The sequence below is a fragment of the Dreissena polymorpha genome, chromosome 12, assembly GCF_020536995.1.
Source record: "Dreissena polymorpha isolate Duluth1 chromosome 12, UMN_Dpol_1.0, whole genome shotgun sequence".
NCBI lineage: Eukaryota > Metazoa > Mollusca > Bivalvia > Myida > Dreissenidae > Dreissena > Dreissena polymorpha.
The window spans coordinates 26,013,982-26,036,205 of record NC_068366.1 but is presented as its reverse complement, the minus strand read 5'-3'; the positions used below and the strand labels follow the sequence as shown (position 1 = coordinate 26,036,205).

At 34.0% G+C, this 22,224-nt stretch overlaps 2 protein-coding genes across 2 annotated transcripts; one reads left to right on the top strand and one right to left on the bottom strand.

The window, feature by feature from the left end:
- Window positions 1-7,168: 7,168 nt before the first annotated feature.
- Window positions 7,169-12,540, top strand: LOC127854235 (uncharacterized). The gene is made up of 5 exons (XM_052389254.1): window positions 7,169-7,451; window positions 8,255-8,422; window positions 8,862-9,003; window positions 9,789-9,866; window positions 10,559-12,540. Exons 1-5 carry the CDS (start codon window positions 7,316-7,318, stop codon window positions 10,674-10,676), a joined length of 642 nt encoding a protein of 213 aa, XP_052245214.1. The 5' UTR covers window positions 7,169-7,315; the 3' UTR covers window positions 10,677-12,540.
- LOC127852469 (putative nuclease HARBI1) lies at window positions 11,850-13,938 on the bottom strand. Its single transcript, XM_052386424.1, has 3 exons — window positions 13,429-13,938; window positions 12,585-12,811; window positions 11,850-12,012 (listed from the first exon to the last, which is right to left on the bottom strand). The coding sequence occupies exons 1-3, from the start codon at window positions 13,906-13,908 to the stop codon at window positions 11,850-11,852; spliced, it is 870 nt and encodes a 289-aa protein (XP_052242384.1). The 5' UTR covers window positions 13,909-13,938.
- Between the last annotated feature and the right edge of the window lie 8,286 nt (window positions 13,939-22,224).

Here is a 22,224-nt window from a genome sequence, read left to right as displayed (position 1 = left end):
TAAACAATTTACTTCAACCGCGACCATTGCGGAGAAAATGCTTACTCCTACATGCAACATACAGTTTGTACGGGTTTCGGTGACAACTATATATGTATATACCTTTTAGTATCGTTTCAGATTATGATATACCGACAAGCAAGGTACTTCGTTTAACGCTAAAGTACACGTATCCCTAGAATAACTACGTATTTTATGGACATGTAACTGCTCTGGTGATTTTATGTAATAAGCGCGTATGTTGACATAATTATTCGTATTCTTTACCATTCTGTCCGGTCTGATTACGTTGAAAATTATAATACCTACAACACACGAAAGAGTTGTGTCAGGAAAGATTTTTGATGCATAATCAATTAGTTACTCAATCACTGCGTAAGTTAGACGTATATGCTTTTGATACCAAACGAAGCTGATAAATCATCTTTACTTATAAACGAAAAGATACTAAATATCTTTATTCCAATAATATTACAGTCATGTATTGAAATCCTTAAACCAACGTGGAAATAATTGACACGTATTGACTCATTCTCGTGGTAAAATGTAAATGTGTTGCAAATCGCTTCGTTGCACATTGTGTATCCTACATTGAAGTATCAAGTTCATAAGGGGTGATCATTTTAAATTAAATATGGTTTCTGTGGTTTTTACTAAATATATTGTGAAAATTTACAAAATGCGTTTCAAACGCATATCATTCAATACTATCCGTTCAAGTAAATAAACGTATGTGAAATCCATAATACATTAATTTTAACTTAAGACGACAACATATACATGTTATTACTATAAAATCATGAACAGACCCCTCGTTTACGTTGTCAGATTGCCCAATCGGAAGTTACACCTTAAACTGTTCCAAGCAATGCAATTGCCTTGTTGGCTCATGCGACGATGTTACGGGTGCATGTGGAGTTAGTGGCTGCAAAGACGACTGGAAAGGAATAGCGTGTAATGAAAGTAAGTTGTCAAACGATACTAATGAAACCAAAACGAACACATCAAACTAAAGCTATTACATGAAAATAAGATATTTAGTGTCCGCATAGAATGCTCTAAAATCTGTAAACATATCCGAATCATTTTCAATTCAAACATGTGTGACGATATATATGAAAACAAGGTAGCGTCCACATATACTACTTCAATACTATAAAATATGTCAACAGACATACAAATAAGCGTCCACATATAATACTCTAAAATCTGTCAACATATTGACCAGTTTAGATTCATACATATGCAAAGACAATTATGAATAAAAGTTAGCGTTCGCATATTATGCTCTAAAATCTGTCAACATATAGACCCTATTAGATTCCTACATGTGAGAAAATATATATGAACACAAGGTAGTGCAGCATATAATTGACATCTCGCATGTACGATGGTCGCTCCGCCCACGTAGTCACGTGGCTTAGCGGTTAGAAAGACTTGACAAGCTAACACTAAAGTGGCTTCTTTCCCTATAGATTGCCTATAGATTACGTGATTCCGGATGATTTTTATGGGGCTTATTCGACCCCCTATACAACTGATAAAAGGGGTTTGTATCATATATTTGCTATGCACATGCAAAGAAAATTTAATTTAGCTTTGTATAACGGGTATCTCGGTACTTAAAACACGCTCCCAAATGCGTGCGCGCTTACCGACATCTAAACTGTTACTACGTGTAATGGTGGTATTAGTAATAAATTAAAGGGATCTTTTCACGCTTTGGTAAATTGACAAAATTGAAAAAAGTTGTTTCAGATTCGTAAGTTTTCGTTTTAGTTATGATATTTGTGAGGAAACAGTAATACTGAACATTATCCATGCTCTAATATAGCCATTATATGCATCTTTTGACGATTTTAAAACCTAAAAATTATAAAGCGTTGCAACGCGAAACGATTGACTAATTTGGAGAGTTATGTTTTTGTCGTTAAATTTTGTGAAACTACGAAGATTGCTTATATAATGTATAAAAAACGTCTAGAATGTGTACTCGGCGGAATAGCTCAGTAGGCTAAAGCGTTTTTACTTCAGGACTCTGGCAGGACTCCAGGGGTCACTGGTTCGAAACCAGCTCCGGGCAAAGTTCTTTTCCTTTTTTTAATTTTTTTCTTGATTTTTTACTGGAGCTTTTATGATCCAATGTTTAAATTTATCAATATAAAGCATTTAATGAATAAGTTAAAAAAATGCCAAAATCTGTGAAAAGGCCCCTTTAACATATCTACATTGGTATTAACCAATTTACGGAAATAATATCGAGACATTTTTTCCACATGTATTCGACACGATTAGCGCTTTTAACTGGAATTTCGCTTATGTTTTACACGCTTTCTGACGCCGAGCGGGTTCCGAAATCCCTCGTGTTATAAAGTAGAAAGTGAATTATAAATGATATTTAACATTGTTTATGGGGTATTTAACAAATATTATAATTGAAAGTGCAGAAGAACAAGCCGGTAGCATTGATACGTCTGTATTGAAATAGTAACATAGTATCTGACATGATAAGCGATTTATAACGATGATTTCGTTAAGTTACGCAAATACCAATATTCTCTTTTAGTTTAGATATACACGTGATATAATTCATGCTTATTTTTTTCAGTTTCTGAAAAAAATTAATTTTCTATAAGGGGGATATGGGTAATTTTGGTAATTCTTCTCATTGAAGCTTCCACTCGCACTTCTCAGGACTACATTTCCGCGTTGAAAATTGTATATACTAGATTCCTTATCTATCGCTATCTGGATACCGAGTCTTCTAGTAACATAAACCTTATTTACTATTTTTTCGAACAAAATAAACGAAACACGTTGAATACATGAGAACTCGGCATACGGCCTGTCTAGAAAATGGTGTACAAGTCGTTAGCAACCGGCGCGCACGATTTATCGATCGCTGAATAATAGATAAGAATCTGATTGACAGTTGTCGAGATGTCTATTCTCTAAAACCTGTCCACAGATAGACCATTTAAGGTTCATTAATTTGCAAATACACATATGAACACAAACGCATTGGTATACATTTGGATTTAAACATGTGAATGTAATGCACCTAAAATATAATGCTCATAAGCAGTGTTAATTTATATTAATTCATTGCAAATGAAAGAGAAAACGAATGAAGAGACGCTTGCTAAATGTATATACTGTTATTTGAAACACGATTTGGAATTCACGTAAAACGAATTATTTTGCTGAGAACACAAAATCATTGTACGATCTTCAATTGGAGGTTTGAAATAATATAAATTGGCGCTATCTGTGTGTGATTTTTAACAACCAGTATTACCCTTCATTAACATAAACAAATCATTGCTAATAATTTAAGTAGCAAGGTAAAAACTAATTTCATATATTATATATGTATTTATATATATATTTATTTTTATTTATCACATGCTATACTCTGTTTCCCATGTAATACAACCATTACATATTTTTTTATATTACACATGTGTTATACAACATTTTTAGCGTTTTCATTGGCTTAGTTTTTGTTTATTGACCAATCGCATTTTGTTATTTTGCTGAAATGACGTTGCAACGTCAAATGACGTCACGAAATGTAAACAACATTCAGTATTTAGCATTATGTTTGCGTAAATATTTATTTAATTTGCTCATTTAAAATCATGTGATAAACAAGAGCACCGCCTTGCGGGTGCAGACCGCTCATCTATTTTCTTTTTAAAGGTGAAGGGACTCTCATTTTCAATCACAAAGGAGGGAGGGGTGGAGTGAAGAGGGGTGCATTGTGTGGGGGTGTGGACATTTATTACATTATGTTGGGATTCTTGGGTGCGATGGTTGCACGGTATTTCAAACATAAAATAATAAAAATAAACATTTGTGTTTTTTAACCGTTTCAAAAAAAAATTGGGGGGGGGGTGAGGTGGGGGTGTATAGTGTGAGGCTGTGGTGGTAATTTGTGAGATGATCTTAAAAAAAAAAAAATAATAGGGGGGTGATTCGGGTGGGGGGAGGGGGGGATTCTTGGGTGCGATTGTTGGACGGTATTTCAAACATAAAATAATCAAAATAAATAGTTTTGTTTTTTAACCGTTTAAAAAAAAATTTGGGGAGGGGGTGGGGTGGGGGGGGGTATAGTGTGAGGGTGTGGTGGTCATTTGTGAGATGATCTTTAAAAAAATAGGGGGAGGGATTCGGGGGGTAGGGGGGGAAGGGGGGGGGCACGGGCGATGGTTTAGGTGAAGTCTATTGTGGTATGTCAGGTAAGAGTAGTTTTGTCAAAGTATCAATCAAATCTAATCATAAATAAAGAAGTTATGGCAATTTTAGCAAAATTTAATAATTTGACCTTGAGAGTCAAGGTCATTCAAAGGTCAAGGTAAAATTCAACTTGCCAGGCACAGTAACCTCATGATAGCATGAAAGTATTTGAAGTTTGAAAGCAATAGCCTTGATACTTAAGAAGTAAAGTGGATCGAAACACAAAATTTAACCATATTTTCAAAGTTACTAAGTCAAAAAAGGGCCATAATTCCGTAAAAATGACATCCAGAGTTATGCAACTTGTCCTTTTACTGTACCCTTATGATAGTTTGCGAGTGTTCCAAGTATGAAAGCAATATCTATGATACTTTAGGGGTAAAGTGGACCAAAACACAAAACTTAACCAAACTTTCAATTTTCTAAGTATAAAGGGCCCATAATTCCGTCCAAATGCCAGTCAGAGTTACATAACTTTGCCTGCACAGTCCCCTTACGATAGTTAATAAGTGTTGCAAGTATGAAAGCAATAGCTTTGATACTGTAGGAATAAAGTGGACCTAAACACAAAACATAACCAAATTTTCAATTTTCTAAGTATAAAAAGGGCACATAATTATGTCAAAATGCCAGTCAAAGTTACATTACTTTGCTTGCACAGTCCCCTTATGATAGTTAGTAAGTGTTGCAAGTATGAAAGCAATAGCTTTGATACTTAAGGAATAAAATGGACCTAAACACAAAACTTAACCAAAATTTTCAATTTTCTAAGTATAAAAAGGGCACATAATTCTGTCAAAATGCACGCCAGAGTTATCTTACTTTGCCTGCCCAGTCCCCTCATGATAGTAAGTGTACCAAGTTTGAATGCAATAGCATTGATACTTTCTGAAAAAAGTGGACCTAAACGCAAAACCTTACCAAAATTTTCAATTTTCTAAGTATAAAAAGGGCACATAATTCAGTCAAAATGCACGCCAGAGTTATCTAACTTTGCCTGCCCAGTCCCCTCATGATAGTAAGTAAGTGTACCAAGTTTGAATGCAATAGCATTGATACTTTCTGAGAAAAGTGGACCTAAACGCAAAACTTAACCGGACGCCGACGCCGACGCAGACGCCGACGCCGACGCAGACGCCGACGCAGACGCCGACGCCAAGGTGATGACAATAGCTCATAATTTTTTTTCAAAAAATAGATGAGCTAAAAAGATCTGACACTCGATGTCATATCATAGCATATTTTATTATACTCGTCCAGGAAATTCGTTAGTAAGCTCGCCAAAGGCTCGCTTACTAACAAAATTCCTGAACTCGTTTAATAAAATATGGTATGATATGTCAACTCGTGCCAGATCCTATATATATATATATATATATATATATATATATATATATATATATATATATATATATATATATATATATATATATAGATTGGAGAAATATGCTGTTCAAACAGTGCTAATTACATATTTAATACATATGCCCTAGCGCTTTCGACTTTTCGTCTTCATCAGGGGCTTGTCAACACAGATATGGTTGTATATGCAATATTGGACATGACAGCGGAAAGTTCTAAAATTCAAAATTGATTGATCGTAACTCACCGATAAAAACGTGCACTCGCCTATAGAGCCGTGTCCGTATTGTTACAGGCTAATTGAATGTTCGTAGTGGTTTACAATAGACTTGCTCCAGACTCATTTTAGCAATGAATCACGCAGAAAACATTTGACATCTGCCAAAACACAACCCTCTAAAGTATGATGTATGTGTTTTGAAGACTCCATTATGTGTCATTTTTGTTTATTCCATATGGAGCAAGGGTGTTCAGTCGCCTTATCCAATATGTCTCCCGCGACTTGCGTTGCTCGTCGGACCACTGTGTATTTGCTTCTATACAATTCAGAATGATATTGTCAAACGAGTGGCCCGATTCGCTGAAATGTGCGGCAACGGGAGACCTATTGAATTTGCGAGTTTTTCCAGTCAGATTCATGCGTATGTTCAATGCCATTTTTGTTTCGCCAACATGTTGCTTGTTACATATACTGCACGTCATCAGGTATACGGCATTTGCAGTGTTGCAGTTGTGTTTACCTTTAATGGATGAAATGGCACCAGATGTGGTTTTGAATATATTTGATGGGCGCATCATTTTGCATGTTTGGCACCGACTGGTGCCGCATGGTTTTGATTCTCCAAGAACAGCTTCTTCGGATTTTGGTGTTATTTTGGCACGTACAAGAATGTCCCTGATACTTTGGGGTCTTCTGTATGCCAAAATGGGCTGTTCAGGAAATATACGTTTAAGCTTGTTTGATTTTTCGATTGTGGTCCAGTGGCGGTCAATGATGTTTTTTATTTGTGGTAGCCCTGGGGCGGTATTCTGAACATTTCTTAGATATTTTATATAGAAATTTCTAATTCTTAATTTTTTTCACTTAGAAAGTTTTTTTTCTAAGATTTTCCTCTAAGAATTTTTCTAAGACCATTCTTAGAGAAAAATCGTTCTTAGAAAATAAAACTATTTTCGTTCGAAAAAGATTTCTATTTTTGACAGATTGAGCGCTTTTGCATTTGTGCGCATGCGCGATTATTACTGCGAAGCAAAACAATATGGCAACTTTGAAGGACAATGTGTGTCATTTCAAAACGCGAGTGTAATGTGTTTTAAGGCTTCAAACACATTATTTTAATTGAATATTGGATGTTATTCCATCTGCTATTCGTTAAAGCCGATAATACTGAAATCGCTCAAACGTTCAGAGTAGAGAATGGTTAATAATTAATGTGCGTCGAATCATATTCGCGTGAATGTGGATCAATTGTTAGTTGATGTTATGTGTCTATACAATCTTCAATCGAAAGCAATAAAATGTGTCAAGTCTGAATATAACACGGATGGTTGCATAATGGTATGTGTGGAATAAAGTAATTCTACATATTTATTTCATAGTTATGTCATTGTGTAACCATTCGACTTCGTCACGAATAGGAATTCCCGTCTCTAAAAATAGAACATTTTACTTGGGATGTAAACAGACGACAACTGTCAAAATCAGTGTTAAACAATGGCGACAAGTAAAAAGGAACGGGAACAAAAATTTTCGTTGGACGATTGTTTAATCCTTTGTAATTTAATGGCTGAAGGAAGTGGCATCAGCGGATTAACCAACCATGAGCTACTGAAACATAGATTTACAGAAGGTAATTAAATTCAGGGCCAAAACACCAACTTTGTGGAAAGGGCCACAGCCTTATTCAGGGAAAAAAGACACACTTTTCTGGTTTTGGGTAATGAACAATACTGAGATAGATTTTTTGATAAAAATGCATGAATTTAAAGAAATTTTTGTGGGAAAGGGAATTTTTGGTTAATCAGAAGAAAAAGAGGCCCCTTTGCGAAGAAGGTTTTTTTGGCACTGAAATTATAGTTAAGTGTGTTATGTTTCTAACAGATTTTCCAATTGCACCATTGAACAAACAGTTGTTTTAGTACATTATAAAACAAGTAACTTTATACAAATATTTCAACCTAACTTAAAGTAGTTTCAATAATCACACTCCCAGCTTCTGACCCTGATCTGTAAGAATATACTCATAAAACTCGAAGCATTCAAGAAGAACTAAGCTCAAAGTTTTTACATCCATGACTTTGTAACAAATATCTACTTTATATACATTTTCATATTATGTAGACATTTCACCCACAAAATGTGAGTAAAACATCTAGGGGGGAAACGGGGGAAAATGACTGCCACCCTGTTGGAATGATGGAAAGTATAGTTTGATCCAAAAAGTTGCACATTCCCATTCTCTAATCTCATGAACTTAAAAATGGAAGATAATCTCATCATATTCATAATTTTCTTTTTAATGTTAATAATAATAATAAACATCAAAATATTCGTACCAATTTATTTGCTTTATTTGCTACTTTTAAAACAATAGAATCAATGCTTATATCATGTTAATTGTTTTATGAATGAAATAAATATATTTAATAACAGGAATAACTAGCCAAACAAAAAAGAAGATGTGGACAAGAGTGTCGGACTTGTACAATGGAAAAGCCAGCAAGTCTAGATCTGCTGACAATCTAGAAAAAAAATGGGTGAACCTGGTGGCCAAGCACAGAATAATATATACGGATCACGTGAGAGACCGTGCACTGACTGGTAGTCATCAATTAATTGCAAACTGAGAAATATAATATTTATATAAAAAGGAAAAGAATATTATCAAATATTATGCTTTACCTCTGAAATGAGTACCCAGTATTTTGTTCTTATACATTTATGTCTTATATATCACTTTGGAAATGTAAGTTCTCTTCATGTAAAGTACATGCATCAACAAAATTGAGTCTTATGTCATTTTTAACAATATAGCTTGTTTAATTTTGCTGGCAAGTAAAAACCTGTTGGTAATGATGTATCAATACACCTTCAAAAAATTCAGTTTTTTTAATTAAGTCATTACCGTACACCGATAGTAGCAAGTTTAAAATTATGCAATAGTAAAACTCTCATTTAAGTTTTGAATAAAGTTCATAAGTGTGATTATATAATTTTAACCACACATTCATAAATTCTTGAATGAAATTTTTTATTTAAGGAGGAGGTTGTTTGCAAAAAACTCTGGACATCGTGACAGAGGCGGTCATGAATGTAATTGGAATTGAGTCGCCTTCAATCGCTGGTGCTGCAGGCGTGGCACTTGACTCCAGCTTCAGTCTATTGGAGTCATTTTCAGCTGCGTATGATAATTATTTATTATCTTTTAAGTTAAAAGCAGATAAACCGTATTCTACTGTTTTACCTTTTTATCCCCCGCCGGAGGCGGAGGGATATTGTTTTGGCGTTGTCCGTCCGGCTGTCCGTCCGTCCGGCACTTTTGTGTCCGGATCAATATCTTGGATGTGCTTTGGCGGATTTCATTGAAACTTGGTATGAGTATATATATGCATAAGACGATGATGCACGCCATATGGCATTGTACACGATCTGTTAATAATGGAGTTATGGCCCTTTGTATCTTGAAAAAATGCTTTTTACTATAGGCACTTTTGTGTCCGGAGCCATATCTTGGAAGTGCTTTGGGGCATTTCATTGAAACTTGGTATGAGTATATATATGGATAAGACGATGATGCATGCCAAATGGCATTGTACACCATCTGTTAATAACGGAGTAATGGCCCTTTGATTTGTAGTATGTTCATCCGTTCGATTTGCACCCATCCTTAAACAAAAGATATGTTGCGGGGGATATCAATTCTACGAATTTGCTTGTTTATATATAATAAGGCATTTAATGTTCATACTCATTAATGTAATATTCGAGACAAACTACAGGAAACACAAGCACAATCATAAAAAAAGTTTTATCAATTTCCTTCTTAAAAACATAATACAAAAACAAGTGAAAAAAAAATCGTACAGAAATGCATAACCAAGAATTATCTAAAATGCTTCATTGATTTTTAAGTACCCAAATTATTTGTGGGCTTACATATACGCTTCATGAAACAAACTTTTTTCAGCGCAATACCTTCCCATACAGTAACACAATACTTGGAAGTGGTGGCAGGGCCAAGTGAATCGGTGGATTATGGTAGCAGGTATTAACAAAATATATTTTCATAATAAAAGAAAACAAAAAGACAACAGATAAAAACATAATATCATCATATGTTTGGTGTATACAAATTATCATTTGCAGTCAAGTAGTTTTTAAAAATGCCTTTCAACATGTGATTGATATTATATTAACCCCTTGAGCGCTGTAACCGATTTTGCAGGCCTTTGCAAACAGTTTGGATCCAGATGAGACGCCACAGAACGTGGCGTCTCATCAGGATCCAAAGTGTTTGCTATTCTGATAGTATTCTTTGAAAAAAAATCAAAGAAAATGCTAATTTTAGAAATTTAGCAGACAACATTTTAGCAGACAACAAATTTCCCAGCATGCAAAGGGTTAATAAACATACCATTGTAAATTTGTACAAAATATAGTGAAAACTTAAAATATCTTTTTATCTGATTGCTAATGTAAGTGGAAATACTCATTCAGTCTTATTGTGAATGTAAGAGAGACAATTGAGAGTGTTGGGGAGCATCTATTTGTTGACAAATAAATATCAGAAAACTCATCAGTGTTTTATTAGATTTAACAATTGCTATATTCAACAAAACAAAAAATAACTTCAAGTTTCCGCTTGTTGATACTAAATTAACTATATAATCCTAAGCACATTTATTTGTTCAGTCTAGTTCATATGTCAAAGTATGACTAATGAATTTTCTTTGTCAGATGTAACTGCAGCTGTCACGGAAACGACCAACTACATGGAATGTCTTTGGAGCAACTGAAAAGAAAAAAAATTATACTTGAAATCCAGTTGTTAACACAAAAGCTACAGTCACCATAAATGTTTTTTTTAATGTAAGCTTTTGTTTTTTTTTATCAAAATCCTTAGTCCATAAAAAAATTAAATACTTTTTTAAAATAGCATTTGTTTTAATGAAAATTTAATGCATTTTTGATACAGAAAGCAATTTTGAAAGCATGAAATGCTTAAATATTTATTATGTTTGAAGACACTTACAATATACAATAATATATAGAATCTTCTAAATCACCTTTTTTAACACATGTATGGACTTCATTTTCAGTTGTATATTTTGTACAGTTGTGTCAGTATTACTGACAAGTTTAATTCTGTTTAATAATTTAGAAGTACGATAAAATGGTCTTCATTTAAACATTCAATGTTATTGTTCTTTATTGTTGAAAGGTACATACTTTTACAGTTCGATAATTATATTGTATCACCAAAATTGGTAACAAGTTTATGCTATTTTTTACTGTTAACTGCAATGATAATTAACATCAAAGAAATCGTAAACATTTAGATGTTTGTAAACAATGTACATGGGTTGTTCACTCTAATGTGTATTTTGATATTAACTCTTATGTCCATATTGAAATTGTTAAGTCATTAATTTAATTTGTTTTACCGTACCTTAGTTAAAATATGTTAGTGCTACAAAATCCCTGTATCGCTGAAAGAAGCTCAGGCACCTAGTCCCCCGAGTTATAACTCGTATTACCTGCTCTGTGGCAGGGGTATCATCGGGCGCCACCCGACTCTTTGTAGCTAGGTTCGGCTTATATCTGGCTTCTCCCCCCATTTAAAGTTTAAAAATCCGAGTGTCACTTGTGTTCGAAGGCACAGCACTTTAAATTAACACACATTTTTAAGACTTGTTTTGTCTTTATCCAATGTAAAAGAACAAACATTTTATAGACTTGTTTTGTCTTAATCAGTTGTAAATGGGCACACATTTTTAAGACTTGTTTTGTCTCTTTCAGACGTTAATGAACACACATGTTATAGACTTGTTTTGTCTTTATCCAATGTAAAAGAACAAACATTTTATAGACTTGTTTTGTCTTAATCAGTTGTAAATGGGCACACATTTTTAAGACTTGTTTTGTCTCTTTCAGATGTTAATGAACACACATGTTATAGACTTGTTTTGTCTTTATCCGATGTAAATGAACACACATTTTATAGACTTGTTTTGTCTATGTGCGTACCTTAGTTAAAATATGTTAGTGCTACGAAATCCCTGTATCGCAGCCCATTCTGAATTCCTTGGTAAGGTACTTCCTGCTGCATGTTGGCTGGTATATCATCCCCAATCATTGGGATGTTCATTTCTTTGCAAATGTTATGCAACACTCCACATGCCATGATAACTCTGTAAAAATGACATTGAACACTATATTACACAGTGTATTATGATTATGTTGTTATTTTTAGTTCAAATAAATGTGATGTTTATGTTAAATCATCATTTTTATCATTGTAATTTTTTTGGCAACACATAAATGACTTACTGACAAGCCTTTTCAGGTTTCAATCGAATTTCCCCATGCAGGACTCCCCATCTTCTTTTCAGTTGGCCAATTCCTCGTTCAACTTTGCACCTTGTTATCTTGTGAGCTCTGTGATATCAAATTTACATTTAATAAATATAGTTAAATTATTTTGCTGATATACTTTTTAAATCACAATCAGTGTGTGATATTATTATTGCAATATATAAAAACTTTATTTATTATTGTTTGTATTGCTACACCACATGAAATAAAAACTTATTTTATGCCATGGATATAGTTGTAAACATACATTCAAAAAGCACTAACCATAACCTGATATTGTTTTATTTCAAAATGTATCATTCTAATATGTTCTCATAGTTCTAATAAATATTGTAGACAATGAATATGAATCATCTTATTGTTCAATTAAAAAAAAAATTTCATGTACCTGTTGTAGTTAACCTGTCCTGCATTGGCTGGGTTTAAATAAGGAGTGAGCAACCACTGCTTGCATGGGTAGCCACTGTCCCCGAGCAGATATTTGTGCTCGCTGGCCACATGCCCACGTTCAAAGAGTTGGTATACGCTACTCTCCCTTAGGATCCGGCTGTCATGGGTTGATCCTGGCCACCGTGCAACTATATCAATAAGTCGGTCTTGGCCATTGAATATCACCTAAAATTAAACAGTTGTGGTAGTTTGTGTGTCTTGAACATCCAATTGTTTCCAGTGATTCTATCTATTATTATGATTAGTTTATCAGAGTCTCATCAGCATACATGTATATACAATCACAACATACAATAAAAACATAAGCATAATAATAACATGCTGCCAATTTGAAATATCGAGTTATAAGAGACTATAAAATTATATAACAAAGAATCGTCATACACTTAAAGTAAAATGAAAGGGAGCTAACCCCTGAGTTCAAATTACAGAGACTGTAACATGAACTACAGAGTTACCTCTATTCCAAATACCATAAAGTTATATAGTATCCACTAAAGTCTGGAAATCAATTAAAACAGCTTTGTACAATCTTAGAGTTATGAGAACAATTCACATATAGCACAGTACAGTTAAAGACTATATAACATAATAAAAGTTTGATTATGTCACTGTCAAATGCATCATTTTATTAAATAAGTTAAACATAGAATCATAGATGTTCAATTAAATCCTGTATACAGACACGTTTTGAATGAAAATTGGAAAACTATGTATGAATGTAGGAAGTTAGGCTTCTATATGTAAAAATAAATGTGTACATGAATTGCTATTTTTTTTACCTGGGTATTAATCGAATGATATCCCATTCTATTAACATAGGCGTCCTCATTGACATGCGGAGCTTGAATTTGGACTTGCGTCCCGTCAACCACTCCAACAACATTGGCAAAGTTGGCTATACCTTGGAAGTCCGTCTTCACCCTGGTTATATCATGCATACTGGTTGGGAATGTTATGTTTCTTGTCATCGTTTCCTGGTTAGCCAGCATCTCTGTGAATTGTGTCACAGCTCTTGATACAGATGGCTGTGACAGTTTATGGATGTCTCCATCATTGATTTGAAAGTCACCCGACGCAAAATAGCGTAGGGTGACAATTATTTTTTCCAAAGCGGAGACATTTCTTTGGCCAAGTGTTCTTGGCGCTAATCGATCACCATATTCATCATTCAGCCGATCAATACCATCCTTATCTAGACGATATCTACGAACAACCTCCATGTTTGTGAGGTTTTCATAGGTATCGAGTCTTTCATTCATATCTACAAGTCAATAAATAAACAAGGTTTATATCCATATTATCTTACTTGCAAAACAAATACACAAATAATAATATTAGAAACATTGTGTAGTTTTCTGAGAATTTTTTTCATAAAAGCGGAAATTTCTGAGAAAACTGGGCATAATGCTTGTGCGTAAATTGTCATCCCAGATTAGCCTGTGCAATCCGCACAGGCTAATCAGGGACGACAATTTCCGCTTTTATGAAAAAAATTCAAACGATCATGCACACATTATAGTGGGATGCAACAGTTGCTAATTTCCTCATTAGGTGGGATTTCATTTGTCGGGTCAGGTATGAGTGCTTATAGGTCCTTTAGATTTTCACATCTTATACCAATGTTCATTTCATAGGCAATTGCTCAATGAGTATATTGATATCACCATCCAATTACAAATTTAATATGAACAGTTCAACCAACAATATAAACAACGCTAGGATGACAATAAATAAAAATGGAAAACAAAAAAATTACATCACGTTTTTAAGAAATTAAGTATAAAACTTTAAAAGTGAAAATAGTATAGTAAATTGACATGTGATTTAGATTACACTTTCTCCAATTCAAGAATTGTTACGATACCAATTTCTAAATCCATACAGTTTTATAAAATTACAGTATGAGCATTTAACTTGAAAGCACAAGAGATGATGTGCTTTTGCATCGTTATGTTCCTATTTAAATTGGAAACGTTCATTTAAAGTTTTCGAAGATGTAAACAAAACTGATACGTCCGCCATAAGTCCGCCATATTTGTTTTGACGGAAATGTATCTAAGGAGGTTTCGTCACTTTACAGTTTCGTATTTTGTAAAATAGGAAAGTGAAGGTTTCGACATAGTAATACATTCTAGGATGATAATAACTGTCAACGTATATATTGTGGTGAATTTTGTTCCCACATTTTAAATGCGTTTGTAAACATACGAGAGATGGATATTTATGTTACGTTATCTACATATTAGGTGCGTTTACGTCATTTAAAATGTAAAGATTGTTTAACAATGTTAAATTTAACTTACCTGTGGTGGTTTGACGTGAAATTCGATATTATTTTCAATAAATCAACACAAAATGGCCGAAAAATATTTTCTCTAAGAAAATTCTATACGTTATAGACAGGTGTAGAGGTTTCTAACTTTTATAGTAAAATTCGGCGACTCTTAGAAAATTCTAAGACATTAGAACGTTTCTAAGACAAAAACTAAGAAAATATTACAGTTATAGTAAAATTCTTAGAAAAAATGTGAATTCTTAGTGAAAATTTTGTCTAAGAAAGTTTCAGTTGGTAAGTGACCACAAACGGTATGCGAGTGTTTGGCGTTTTGCTTTTGTATTGGAGTAGGTCCTCCCTATGTAAATTTCCGGCTTTGGTAATGGATTGGGATACTTTCGTGTCATTGTACCCACGTCTGCATAATTGTTCGGTTAGCTCCTTTGTTCGGATTTCAAAATCTGATTTTTGGGTACAAATCCGCCGTATTCGAAGGGCTAAGCTAAATGGTATATTCCTACAGCAGTGTGGTGGATGGCAGCTTGTAGGTAGAAGGTACTGGTGGCTATCTGTGGGTTTTGAATAAAGGTCGGTTATAGAGGTAATGCACCCCATTGAACTCAACGTTATTACATTTCAGGATGAGGGTCAGAAAATCCACTAATGTTTTTGTTGAAGGGTCTTTTGTGTCTCTTGTTTCCCAAGCATGTGTGAAGGCCTCAATGCCTTCTTCGTGGGGAATGTTTATATATATATATATATATATATATATATATATATATATATATATATATATATATATATACTAAGACATTACTATAAATATGGGGTGATTTTCTATATGAAACCTTTATTGTGGGGTGTGAAAAAAATGTGGGCCGAATATACCACCCCACTTTTTTTAACGTATTTAAACGCTTACCTGGAGTACATTTTTCATTTTCAATGAAGTTTTGAAAAACTCGGTTTCATGTGGAAAATTATATACAATAGTTCTGCATTTGTCTCCCTTTACACCAACGCGGATTTACAGCCAGCACGGACTCTAGATTACATTATATACAGTCCGTGCAGCCAGCGAGTTTCTCATCGTAAGGCCGCTGTGAGAATGCTGTATTGGGTGTTAAAAGTGCGGATGTAACGATGTTGCTTTGTTGCTTTGTAGAACTGATGATCCCGATAAAAATAGTCAAAATGTATTATTTCATAAAACCATGTCATTAAAACAATACTTTTGACGGCATACTTTCGATTATACGGTATGGTGGTAATGAAAAATGAAAATGTACATCTAGTATAAATAGTAGATTGTCTAAAAACAATAGGCACTGTCGATTGCTACCTTAATACGACAAAATGTTGTTCATCGTATATTTTTATTGAATGTATATTTCAGATGGCTAAAGTAAAATATAAAGTTACCAAAAGTAAATAGAATAATAAGAAACATTCTTCGATCTAAGCCATGAAACTTAATTCAGGGGGCGTACCTGGGCCTGTTTGGAGTATACACACCATGATTAGGTGCGTCCAACATTTTTGCCCCTAAGAAGCAGCGTAGATGCATTGTGGAGTGTCTAACATAACGGTTAAAATGAAGGAAAATATAGATGATTGTTGTACATTTTATATACAGGGATAAGGGAATTATGTGATTAATTTAACCGATTTTAAAAATTATTTTGGCGAATCTGACATATTCAGTATCAATTTTTATCTCAAATTATTTAAGTTTTTCACGAAAAAAATAAAGTATGTCAAAATCAATTCTAATCCATGTAACGCATATGAACGATATGTGGCTTTATAATGCTCATTCTATCTGATATAATGATTATAACCTTTGAAACATCGACCCAAATATTTCTCGAGATAGACAAGACTCTGAATAGTGCATAACTATCATATTTCTTTCCAAGTAACAAGTTGTTAAGTCGGAAGTAGTGCACCGGCCATTTTATGACACCCACGCACAAAGCGTTCATTTCATTCTTGATTTAGATATTTACAGCACTTTCCAGTCAATTCAATACTATTTTACCAATGCTTTTCTGTAAAATCTAACTGGAAAGTTTATGCGACTTACACAGTAGAGAACCATGTAACGACTGGAAGTACATCAATAAAAAAACAATTAAATTTAAAACAAAAGTTTAACTATTGTGTTTTTTAACTTGTTAGTTGCATATTCACCGCATGAAATGTGTGTTATCATTGTCAAACCAGACATTAGTGTAAGTCGATAAAAGTAAATGGAAAATCAGATTAGCACACCGAAGGGTAAACGTAATTCTAAATGAATTTTATGTATACTTACATTCGTCTTGTGTGGTTTAACGCGACATTCAGATTTATTTCTATAACTTGTGCATTTCATGTGTGGTTTCGCATCGAATGAACACAGTACGTAACCATACCTAATGTGGCGAAGCCATTAGTTAAAGTGTTGCGTTTGACAAAAAGCAATAACATACATAAATGCATTTAAGGTAGAAGATAAAACTTGGTTATCAGAGTGACCAATTTGTTGAACGTCTCCGTGATCCGAAGTGCCCTTTGTCGGTAATAGAAGTGCCTGTATCTTGATGTATACCACCTATTAAAACATGGTCTATCTCTGTTTATATTTCATTGAATTATCGAAATTTCAGAATTTGAAGCGCAGTGATTACTCTACATTCTGGAATAGCAAACACTTTCTTGCAATATTTCTAAGTAGTTTTATTTTGTTCAAATGTTTACTGTTCCTCCAGTTTATGTTGTTTTCCGACCGAATTTTCTAATTTGGGGGCAAATATGAACCATTTTCCGTGAAATTTTGTCTTCCCAGTACAAAAGGATACACCATTTATCAACTCGACCATGTGTCTTGTCTTAAAAACTGATCTTTAGGATATAACTTATACAAAACTGAGCTACATTCATCTCGCGCGTGACGTTTGTTGTTCTCGGTTATGGGAGTGCCATCCACCATCAGAGTATCCGCATACCCGGCGTGATTTACCTACCATAAAAACTGGGTCCTTTTTTTACTTTAATGAATCAACAACAGTTCCAGACAACAAAGCTTCGTGACTGTTGTTTCGATATTCAATGATGTTGCTCTTTGGCCATGTTAACTAAAGGGGAAGCGATAAATAAAACTGTTGTCGAGGATTTAAATGTTATGAAAACTAAATGATCGTTGTGAATGAAGAATATTTGAGAACAATACATGTCCTGCCAATTGATGTGTGGAATGTCAATAGTATCCGTCATCGTAACATTCATCGAATCTTGTGTTTGATTTACATCGCTATGTTTAGTCGTTATTATGGATGAAATTTGTTTAAAGTTAAAAATGTAACAATTAAACCTCTGTATAAATGTCACCATATGTTTGTATTTATTGATTTAAGGTTCTTTTAGCAGGCACATGGGCTGTCTGCACCCCAGTGTACGGTCAAATACATTTTATGATAAAAAACAAAGCCCTGAAGGCACTGAAGTTTTTCGCTATTGCATAATCTTAGACGCAACTCAGTTTTGAAAATTATGTTAAAGCTTTATATCGCAAGTTCACAACCCATTCATATTTATAACGGGAGTGTCTTAACGCACAGGTCGAGTTGTGTGTGCACTGTTTGTCCTCATATTTATGTTATAGAGATAACTAAGACAAAATAACAAAAATATGTCTCTTTTTCGCAATTGGTTGCTGCACTGGCAACCATCTTTAGAATTTTGGTTGCCTTGCTAAAGAATAACAAGCCTAGAATCATGTACATGTTGTGTTATGTATATCGCAAGTTCACAACCCATTCAAATTTATAACGGGAGTGTCTTACCGCACAGGTCGAGTTGTGTGTGCACTGTTTGTCCTCATATTTATGTTATAGAGATAACTAAGACAAAATAACAAAAATATGTCTCTTTTTCGCAATTGGTTGCTGCACTGGCAACCATCTTTAGAATTTTGGTTGCCTTGCTAAAGAATAACAAGCCTAGAATCATGTACATGTTGTGTTATGTGTATCTAATACTTTATTTATTTTCTTTATCAATATTTTGTATATGATTTTTTTCCATGAAAATTTGATCGTCTTATGGCCAGACCATGGTGTTGATCCGGATCACCGAGTGGATGAAAGCGTTGTCTTTATATTGAATACATTAAGGTCATTCATTGTAAACGTGTGTTAAAGAGATGGTTAATTAATAAAAGTTTTTTTGCCTACGAACATGCGGAACCAGCAAGCATTTGATAATTATTATGTGGTTATACTTGAAGCGAGCTTGTAGCGACGTATGCATTTTGTTTTAAATTTGGACTTTATACTTATTTTTCCCACTACATTAGTTACAAACAACACTGATCTATTATGTTTTATTTATTTAAATAATGGCACAAAGTTTTACAATAGTTTCCGACTAAATTGGTTTAACTCTTTTTCATAGTTGTTTATTCTTAATGTATTGCTGATCTGAATTTAACTGATCATTTGCGGTAAATTGTGTTGCCTTACAGGCTCCACATTTTAATGGATAGTTTCATTAAAAAAAGATCCCGACAAAGTAAACAATGAAAAAAGGGAAAAAAATAATTGATAACGCCGATTTGACATTTTAAACCAAACACCAGCATGAGCTGTGGTAAAATTACTCGCATTTCGCAACACAGCTGTACTTTAAATATAATGTTAACCAATGTTTCCAAATACCTCTCTGTTGCGATAGTGTGACTTTCTCTTAGATTTCCAATAATGCATGAGAGCCTTGTTGTGGGAAAACGGGGCTTGATGCATGTGCGTAAAGTGTCGTCTCAGATTAGCCTATGCAGTCCACACAAGCTTATCAGAGACAACTCTTTCCGCCTACACTAGATTTATTCCATAAAAGCGAAAAAAAATCGTCCATTATAAGCCTGTGTAGACTCCACAGGCTAATCTGGAACACCACTTTACGCATTTGCATTCAATGATTAAGCCCTTTTTTCCCAGAGCAAGGCGCATGTATTATTGTACACTGTGTGCAATGTCAAAAGAACCACTGAATTATGAAATAAACCTGTAAGTTATACACGATGTAAGATCTGACAGTTTATTGAACTCATTCAATTTGCAAGTCTGAAAACATTAAAGGACCTTTTCACGTTTTGGTAAATTGACAAACTTAAACAATTGAATAATTTTGAAATTTCTGTTGTTATCGTAATATTTTTTCATACTACGAGGTTTGCTTATATAAAGTATAAAATACATTTCTCATTGTATGACCACGGACGGCCGAGTGGTCTAAACGATAGACCTTATTTTCCAGGGGTCAGTGGTTCGAGCCCAGTTGAGGGTAAGTTTTTTGTTGTTTCTTTATTTGTTTTTTTTTAATGGAGCTTTTAAGATCCAATGTTTACATTTATCAATACTAAGCATTTAATGACAAACTGTGAAAAGGTCCCTTTAGATGTTTACTTAAAAATGCCAAAAGGTAAAAATTTAGAACTCATTCGTTGTTTATTTGATTTAAAAGTGATTTTGTTTATTTGCCTTGTCAGTGAGGTTACTTTGAAGTTATTATCACTTTTTTGAAATCATTAATAGAAAAGATAATTTAAGCTTCATTTTGGGAAAACAGGGCTTAATGCATATGCATTAATTGTCATCCCAGTACCAGAGATTCTCTTTTAACGAAAAACACCATAAAATCAGAGAGTGTCGTCCTTGATTAGCTTGTGTGCACTGCACAGGCTAATTAGTGTGCACAGGACACCACTTATTGGCCATGCATTAAGCCCCGTTTTCCCTGAACGCAGTCAATATGTACAGATTTCAATGACGACCTGGCCAATGTCGCGCACAAGCTGTTAAACACTATTAATTACATTCACACACTCACTGTCTGCAGTGTACCAATGGTACAACTAAAATGGCATTTGGAGTGCGCCTTGCACACAATCGAGTGAATGCGAATCAGTTGTTATAGTGATTCTTGTGATTTAAGCAGTCCTGAATGTTTTTCCACTCAATTGTTTAGATAAAATTACTCTATAGGAATGGACAATGTGAACCATATCTGTAAATAAGCAGTTTGACAGCTTTTCCGCTGCGTTCACATTCATATTTCACTGATTCAAGCCCTGAAAAAAGGTTATCTAAATAAACTTCTTTTGATTGTCAGATAAAAAAGTTGGACAAACATTTCGCCAACTAATTAGTTTGATACGTGATATACAGAGGCGAACCTGGTTGTACATGAACGCGGTAATATTTCGATCCAATTTTATTAAACCAGAATCATGACACACCTACTTAAATGTTTGATATACGAGCATATGAGTCGCGTAATGAGAAAACTGGACATAATGAATGTGCGTATAGTGTCGTTCCAAATAAGCCTGTGTAGTCCGCACAGGCTAATCCGGGACGAATCTTTCCGCCCAAACTGGATTTTCGCTAAGAAGAGACATCATTTAAACGAAAAATTCCACAAAAAAGTGGAAATCGTCGTCCCTGATTAGCCTGTGCGGACTGCACAGGCTAATCTGGGATGACAATTTACGCACAAGCATTATGCCTAGTTTTCTCAGAACGCGACACATATATTCGGAAGAAAAAGAATTTACATTCAACGATAGGACTACCTCAGTTTGTACATCTAGCATGTGTTTTAAAACCATAAACAATCAAACAAAGCTTTAAACATTCAGGTGCTTTTGTCTTCCATTATTATATTGTAAAACTTTTCCTTATTCCAGGTCTTCCAAGTAATGTAATCACTTTCAGGTGTTCTATTTTGTCGTTTCAACATAGCCTGGCCAGTAATTTTTGTACTACTCTTGTTCCCTATATTTTTATAATATCTGCTAAATGATTTCTAATTATTTTAATATATTGAAAAACAATTGGGCGATATATTTACCCATATTGCGTTCACACAATTATGGTTTCATGTAGAAAAGTACCTCAAGGAATAATTATATTAGCTCCATATCAAATTACCTTATGTACGAAAATCATGTTCTTTGCTGCGCAAAATATACTCGCTAATCAAATAGCAGTGTCGGTTTAATTAGTTATTTCGCCAAAATTATTGTAATGTATTACACGCAAAACCTAACCCTGATGAATTTCAATGTATGACATCATAATATATTACACTTAATATTTATTCAATACGCAATCCGATCATAAATAAATGCCTTTTAACATAACCATAGTTTCGACAACGGAATGTTGTCATAATATAGTTTACTGCACGTTCGACAATCATCTACTATTTTAGTATAGTAAAATCACGAATACAATATCTAAAAGAAAAGCGTCCC

What these genes read in the sequence shown, in the direction of transcription:
- LOC127854235 (XM_052389254.1), top strand. Translation starts at nt 7,316, where the DNA reads ATGGCGACAAGTAAAAAGGAACGGGAACAAAAATTTTCGTTGGACGAT. An exon ending in GAAACATAGATTTACAGAAG is followed by an intron (nt 7,452 to 8,254) that starts GTAATTAAATTC and finishes ATTTAATAACAG; the next exon opens with GAATAACTAGCCAAACAAAA. An exon ending in GAGAGACCGTGCACTGACTG is followed by an intron (nt 8,423 to 8,861) that starts GTAGTCATCAAT and finishes TTTTTATTTAAG; the next exon opens with GAGGAGGTTGTTTGCAAAAA.
- LOC127852469 (XM_052386424.1), bottom strand. Translation starts at nt 13,908, where the DNA reads ATGAATGAAAGACTCGATACCTATGAAAACCTCACAAACATGGAGGTT. An exon ending in ATCATTCGATTAATACCCAG is followed by an intron (nt 12,812 to 13,428) that starts GTAAAAAAAATA and finishes GTTTAATTTTAG; the next exon opens with GTGATATTCAATGGCCAAGA. An exon ending in GGACAGGTTAACTACAACAG is followed by an intron (nt 12,013 to 12,584) that starts GTACATGAAATT and finishes TCATTTTTACAG; the next exon opens with AGTTATCATGGCATGTGGAG.